Genomic DNA, 7,500 nt, shown 5'->3' with positions numbered 1-7,500 from the left:
CTTAAGTTTTAACGACCCGACTGAGCGCACGCTGCTCCACCGGGTCGTTGAAATGTTTTAATTTTCAAAATGCAGAGTGACACTCGGACTCCAGAGTCCCACACACACACACACACACACACACACACACACACACACACACACACACAGACGCAGCAGATGGTGGAGCGACGTGCCCACTGTCAGTTTGATGCCGGTGGAAGAATGGAGTAAGAAGAGGGGATATTTCAGGAGAAAGACTGAGCTTAAGGACATAAAATATCCTCTGTAGACTGTTAAAACACACACACACACACACACACACACACACACACACACACACACACACACACACACACACACACACACACACACACACTCTCTCAGTCTTGTGGTGCAAGTTAACGGGATCAGAGCCATCTGGAGGTTTCTTCAGACTCCTCTACTTTATATTCTACAGACAAAAACTTTATCACTGTTAACTTAAAAAGAACAACATCTGTGGCTGTCAGAGAACAAGTGATCAAATATTAAAGGAGTGGAGCTTTAAATAGTGGCTGCAGCAGCATTAGACACACTCGTACTTAATGTTTCTGCGTGATGAATTATCTGGAAGTCTCTTCAGAATCATGTTATCTGGTAAACACACTCACAATCACAAACACACACACACACACACACACACACACACACAGTGTCACAGAGTGTTTGGCACATGACGTCTTAAGACTTTAACGCCACAATCAGCACCATGTGGAAGTTTGCCAGCGTGTGTGTGTGTGTGTGTGTGTGTGTGTGTGTGTGTGTGTGTGTGTGTGTGTGTGTGTGTGTGTGTGTGTGTGTGTGTGTGTGTGTGTGTGTGTGTTTAAATGTGTGTGTGTAAATGAGTGGGTGTGTATTGAAGCTTGCTCTTAAGTGGAGCATCTCTAAAATGATTTCCCAGGTCGGTGAATGATGTAATTGTCCCTGCATCACTCACTCTGCACCTAACACACACACACACACACACACACACACACACACACACACACACACACACACACACATTTCAACACACACACACACACACACACACACACACTCATACTACAATATATAATTTCTGTTAACAGCTGAGCTCACTGTATTGTGATGATGATTTAGGTCAAGAGCGTACTCAATCACACACACACACACACACACACACACACACACACACACACACACACACACTCGGTCTAACGCTGTGTGAAGGAAATGTGCACTTTTTTGCTTTAGTGATGATTCAGGCCAGTGACCAGCTGGGCCACTCAGAGTGTGTGTGTGTGTGTGTTTGTGTGTGTGTGTGAGCGAGCATGTGTGTGTGTATGTGTGTGTGTGTGTTCTGAACATTTCAAGTGCAAAAACATCCAAACAACAGGAAGTGGTTGTTACCTGTAGTGCCTCAGACGTCTCGTTTCTCTGCATCGACCGAACATGAAAAAGTGGACTCGCCTCTTAAACCTCTTAAACGCCGCCATCTTGCTTTTTTTCACCGACCCAGAAGTGACCATATTTGGTCATTTTGAGGTCAAACTGTAACTTCTAAACAACTGACTCAATTGGTGTGGAAAACTAAAGTTTTGTGGAAGTCCCAAAAATTGCAGTTCCTCAAGTGTCCACTAGAGGCTGCCTCCAAGAGTGAGTCAATCCCCATAGAGCCCCATGTTAAAACAGCAAAGTTCACAGCAGGGGTTTGTAGCTCTTATATTTATTTCTACACGCGGTACAGGAGGTGAATTATTCTATAACACCTCTAAAGATAATATAAGAGAATCATTTAATTTTACAGAGTTACTACAGCAGAGCGGAGAGTGCAAACATTACACAAGCCGTCAAATCCATGCATCCATCTTCTTCCTTCTACCTCAGGGGGGGGTGGTGTTGGTAGCAAACAAAGCAAGTCATCCTCTCCACCACAACACTTTCAGCTTCTCCTGGGGGACTCTGAGGTGTTCCCAGGCCACTGTTAGAATCCCTCCAGTAAGCTCCAGGTCTAACCCGATGTCTTCTCCCAGTTGGAGTCATTTTCTTGCATGTCTGACTCTTTCTTTGGGACCAGTTGAGTCGCCCCCTGCTGGACATTGAAGAGACTGCAGCTTTAACAAACACTCATAGTGTCTTCACTTTTTAAATCCAGAGGTTACATCATGTCTTTTACTCAGACATTACCCAGGACCTAAAAGCCCGTCTGTTATCTGTAACTCTGTGGATAAATCTTGGATGATTGTGACTTCAGAGATTGTGAATCTAAATGACGGCAGAGGAAGAAGGTCATGTTTGGGGTTGTTTGTGTTGCTCTCATATTATTCCACCAGACAAACATGAAAGTGCACACGAGCCGGCTGATGGAGAGAGGGTTTTATTGCGTCTTTGTTGCTTCATTTTACGACCACAGGAGATATGAAGAGACTTTTTAATGGAGCCTTTTATGGAATCTGAATTTCTGACATCCAGAGAGAGAGAGTGCTGGTTAATCCTTCGGGCATGTCTTATCAGAGTTTCCACTTTTATTCTCTTTCCAAGTCCACTGCACACACACACACACCAATCAAATCATTCCTAAAATACCACACACACACACACACACACACACTACTGCTGCTTTACTCTAATGTATTCCGATGGAGGTTGTCTAAGAGTGAGGATTTCTTGTCTGTGCAGGATCCCACCCAACATCAGAGACATCGTGTACTGCACCGGGGTCAGCCTCATGGACGAGGACGTGTGGGAGTTCATCTGGATGAAGTTCCACTCAACCAACGCCGTCTCTGAGAAGAAGATCCTGCTGGAGGCTCTGACCTGCTCCGACAACATCTTCCTCCTCAACAGGTGAGAGACACACTGATCTGTGTGTGTGTGTGTGTGTGTGTCAGGTCCTCGAGGGGGGACGGGTTAACCTCCTATCAAAACAAACATTACTCAAGTGTGTGTAAAACAGCTTGTTTTTACAATTGCCTGCTTTGAAAGCTGCACTAATCGATATCATTGATCTGAACATTGACTTACAAGAGCTCCCGCTGGCTTTGTTTAAAGATTCAGAGCAGCTACAAGAAGAACAACGTCTCATTTTCACTCTTTCCTCACTGAGAGTTTTACTGTAATGGTCCTCAAGGTGCATTTGGACCAAGAGTCCCAGGGTCTTTTAGCCCCCAGAACTACTAAAAGGTTCCTGGTCCCCCATTGTTGTCTGCGTTTGGACCGTGGGCTGAAGTCCCGGGTAGATTGTGTAAATCAAAAAAAGTAAATACACTACACCACCAGACCAGTAGAGGGCAGTAACACAAAGAGGAATGCCATTCATCACAGATGACCCCATAGAAGCAGACGGACAGGCAGGTATCATTCTGAGCAACACAACAGTTAGCCTGTTAGCATGAAGAGACTCAGCTGGTCTGTTTTAGATGGTGCTATATTTCATCACAGATGGATTCACTGAATCAACACGTGAGAGGAGATAAGCGCGAGTAGCAAAGACGTTTCAACACGGCTTTAAAATCCTTTTGAAAAAAAATCTGAAAAAAAAAAAAAAAATTTGACAAAAAAAAATGAAAATTTTTTTTTTGAAAAAAACATTTTGATTTTTTTTTTTTGACAAAACAAATTTGACAAAAAAAAATGAAAATTTTTTTTGGAAAAAAAACATTTTGATTTTTTTTTTTTGACAAAACAAATTTGACAAAAAAACTTGGAAAAAAAAACTTGGCAAAAAAAAACTTGACAAAACAGTTGACCCGGAGTCTGTCAAAAAAACTAATTTTCCTCAAATTTGAAATTGTGCTCCAAAAGCAGAAAAACATTAAAAGAAGTGAAAATTTTGGGCCTGTAGTTAAAACATGTAAAAGCAAAGAATGAATCAACACGTGAGAGGAGATAAGCGCGAGTAGCAAAGACGTTTCAACACGGCTTTAAAATCCTTTTGAACTCAAAAAGCCGTGATCGCAGAGATCGGCCGGTGTTTTGGTTTAAACGGCGACCCTGTTAACTGGAGACTCTCAGCCGGATGCATCCCTCATAAACGTCTTTAGACCATCATTAAATATCTGATGAGGATATTTTGAAATCTTAATAAAAACTAAACTAGTTTGCATTCCCAGGAACTCCCTCTGTGTTTCAACAGCTGTGTAAACTCCACAAACACTGACACGTTCAGCTGAAGGTCTCCAGTTTACAGGGTCACTTTTAAAACCGGAACACCGGGAGGAGAGACGCATTCACGGTGGGCTGAGAGAAGACTACTGTTACAAGCTGCTAAATCAAGAGAATCACAGCTTCTTCTTTTGAAAAGTACACACACATACAAAAAAGATAGAACAGATAAAAACTAATGAAAGAAAGAGAAATCAAGAGAATCACAGATGTGTGTGATGTTATTGTGGACGGAGGGAGGAATAAAAACACTGAGGTTAATCTACCAATCAGATACGTTCAGCACTGCAGGCCCCGCCCCCTGAAAGTCCCGGGGCTTTTTGAAAAGTGTTACCCCCCTAGCAGGGGACTAAATTTAGACCCTGGGTCCACCGGTCCAAACGCATGTAGTTCAGGGGTAAAGTTCCTGCAGTTGAAAAATGCCTTTTTTTATCAAACACAAACAGCTGCATGTTTACTTTCCCTACCCAGACAGTCGCCCCCTGCTGGCCTTTAAAATGATGCAGGTTCATCAGCTTCACATTCAGATCTGAGTGTTACATTTACGTCTTATATATTCAACAGTGGAGACTAAAAGTAAAGCTCAAAATGATCGTTCATTGCTGGTTTAAATGAAGACGAATCCTTTATTTGAGTCCATAAGATCTGATGTTCCCTCCTGAAACTCTGAGAGGAATGTCGTCCCTCTCTGAGACATTCACCTTTCAAAAAGCTCAAAGCAACAGAATCATGCATAGCTTATAACAAACAGCTCTTTTTAAACTGAACTCTGGTTTCTCTCTGTGCTGCTCCACATCTGTCAGGTTGGGTCATGATCAAGCAGATGTAGTCTAAATCCGGCGTCCGTTCCTCCGCCCAAACTTCCTCCATTGTTGCTGATGTTGTTGTTTGCTCTGAGTTTGCTGCTGACCTTACCTCACGTCACGATAATCCCCCCTCCCCTCCTGCCAGAGCTCTTAATTGCTTCTTACAGACACGCTGCTCGTTAATTTATGAGGAACACAGAAATTATTTATCTATTTGGCAACTTAGTGGCAGCAGATTTTAGATGCAGTCACAACACCTGATGGAGCAAACTGTTCTCTCTTTATTCCTCCAGCAGACGTGGAGCTACATTATCATTCATTTGGACCCTTTAGTGCCTCAATAATCACTCTGAGTCGCTCTGTTTTTGGTCTCCTCCACCTCCAGAGGGGTCTCTTAACCTTCTAAACGCTCTGCTATGTTCCTCATTTAGTCCCAGCCTCCCTCTGTCCCCTGTTTGTGGCTGGGCAGGCTGTGTACAGCAGCTTTATCTCAGATTTATTTCCTGGAGAAAGTTGTGTTCAGTGTCTGAGATGGATGTGAGCTGGGAGACTGAACCCAAACAGTAAAGTTTCAGGCTGTAAAATTGAAACAATATGTGGGTTGGCATTACAACTCTCCACAGAGCAGCAGAGAGAGAAGGCAGTGTGTTGATGTTTCTTCTCTTCTGCTGTGACGCACAGAAAGAACATTTCTGTCGCAGCAACATCCACAGTAATGTCTTTTAAAATGTTAATGATTATTATGCACAGAGCGATTTAAAGCGTCTGTAATCTTTCTTTAAAAGGTTAACTTCCTCTGACATTCACTCACACTCACTCAGATTCAGTTTCAACATATTCAAGTCCTCAACACTGAATCCAAAATGTCAACGTAACGAGATTCCAATCTGATGAAATATTAATACAACTTCATTTTCACTTCAAAAAAGTTTCTTACAGATGAAGTACAGAACCGAAAATTACAGTCAATAATACTGAAGTGCTGTAAATTACAGTAAAGTACAAGAAATACCCGTAAATTATTGTAAAGTAACCATTAGTACAGTAATGTAAAGTAAACTAAAGTAGAGTAACATGAAGTACAGTAAAGTAACGTAAAGTAAAATAAAATAACGTAAAGTAACGTAAAATACAGTAATCTAACGTAAAGTAAAGGAAAGTAACATGAAGAACAGCAAAGTAAAGTAACTTAAATATTGTAAATTATAGTAATGTAAAGTACAGTAATGTCAAATAAAGTAACGTAAAGTACAGTAAAGTAACGTAAAATAAAGTAACGTAAAGTAACGTAAGTACAGTGAAGTCACGTAAAATAAAGTAACGTAAAGTAACGTAAAGTAACGTAAAGTAACGTAAAGTAACGTAAAGTACAGTGAAGTAACGTAAAATAAAGTAATGTAAAGTAACGTAAAGTAACGTAAAGTACAGTGAAGTAACGTAAAATAAAGTAACTTAAAGTACAGTAAAGTAACGTAAAGTACAGTAAAGTAACGTAAAATAAAGTAATGTAAAGTAACGTAAAGTAACGTAAAGTACAGTGAAGTAACGTAAAATAAAGTAAAGTAAAGTACAGTAATGTCAAATAAAGTAATTTAAAGTACAGTAAGGGAACGTAAAGTATTGTAAAATATAGTTAAGTAACATAAAGTAACGTAAAGTAAAATAAAGTTACATAAAGTACAGTAAACTTACGCAAAGTACAGTAATGTCAAATAATGCAACGTAAAGTACAGTAAAGTAGTGTAAAGTACAGTAAAGTAACGTTAAGTACAGTAAACTAACAAAGTAAAGTAACAAGAATTACAGTAAAGGAACGTTAAGTATTGTAAAATATAGTTAAGTAACGTAAAGTAAAATAAAGTAACGTAAAGTACAAACTTACGCAAAGTAAAGTAACGTAAAGTAAACTAATGTAAAGTAAACTAACGTAAAGTAAACTAATGTAAAGTAATTTATAATAAAGTATTGTAATTATAGTTTAGTAAGGTAATTAACAGTAAAGTACGTAAAGTACATCAAGTGCGTAAAGTACCGTAAAGTATAGTTAAGTAATGTAAAGTTCTGTAAATTACAGATATCTGAAATGAGGTCTCACATGATAAAACTTCTCATCTTTGTACTGTTGACATGAAGGCCAGCAATTCTCAGTTAAATATAACATTGATGTGGATTCTGACCAATCAGATTCAAGTATTTAACTCAGCCAGGTGATTGGTTTAGTGAGGGATGAATAATGAACGAGTCTGAAACAGTCTTCAACATTAAAACAGGATAAAGAGAGATACCTGAAAAAACAATCCTTTAGAATGAAAGAGTTTTAAAACAGAAAGAAAAGAAGATTTAAAAATGATCTGAACATGTTTTCACTTCGTGTGAGGTACAGAGATTTACAGATTAATTAGAGACCTGTAGCTGATGGTTCTCAGAGTCCAGTAAGAATGAGTCCATGTATGATCAGATCACAGGGTAAGACATGTTTCCTGGGCTGATTAAATGCTGGAGGGACTCATCCTGTTACAAATGTTCTGTAAGTGATTCACCACTCTCT

The 7,500-nt window shown here is 39.8% G+C and overlaps 1 protein-coding gene across 1 annotated transcript in view; it reads left to right on the top strand.

The window, feature by feature from the left end:
- Nucleotides 1-7,500, top strand: part of LOC117809060 (thyrotropin-releasing hormone-degrading ectoenzyme-like) — a 30,657-nt gene that overhangs the window by 11,628 nt on the left and 11,529 nt on the right. The window contains exon 4 of the mRNA XM_034678756.1: nucleotides 2,662-2,829. Within this exon, the coding sequence (XP_034534647.1) occupies nucleotides 2,662-2,829 (168 nt within the window). The remainder of the gene's footprint in view (nucleotides 1-2,661; nucleotides 2,830-7,500) is intronic.

This window comes from Notolabrus celidotus, unplaced genomic scaffold (genome assembly GCF_009762535.1).
Source record: "Notolabrus celidotus isolate fNotCel1 unplaced genomic scaffold, fNotCel1.pri scaffold_219_arrow_ctg1, whole genome shotgun sequence".
Taxonomy (NCBI): domain Eukaryota; kingdom Metazoa; phylum Chordata; class Actinopteri; order Labriformes; family Labridae; genus Notolabrus; species Notolabrus celidotus.
The sequence above is the reverse complement of the archived record's forward strand: the minus strand, read 5'-3'. Positions and strand labels throughout refer to the sequence as shown.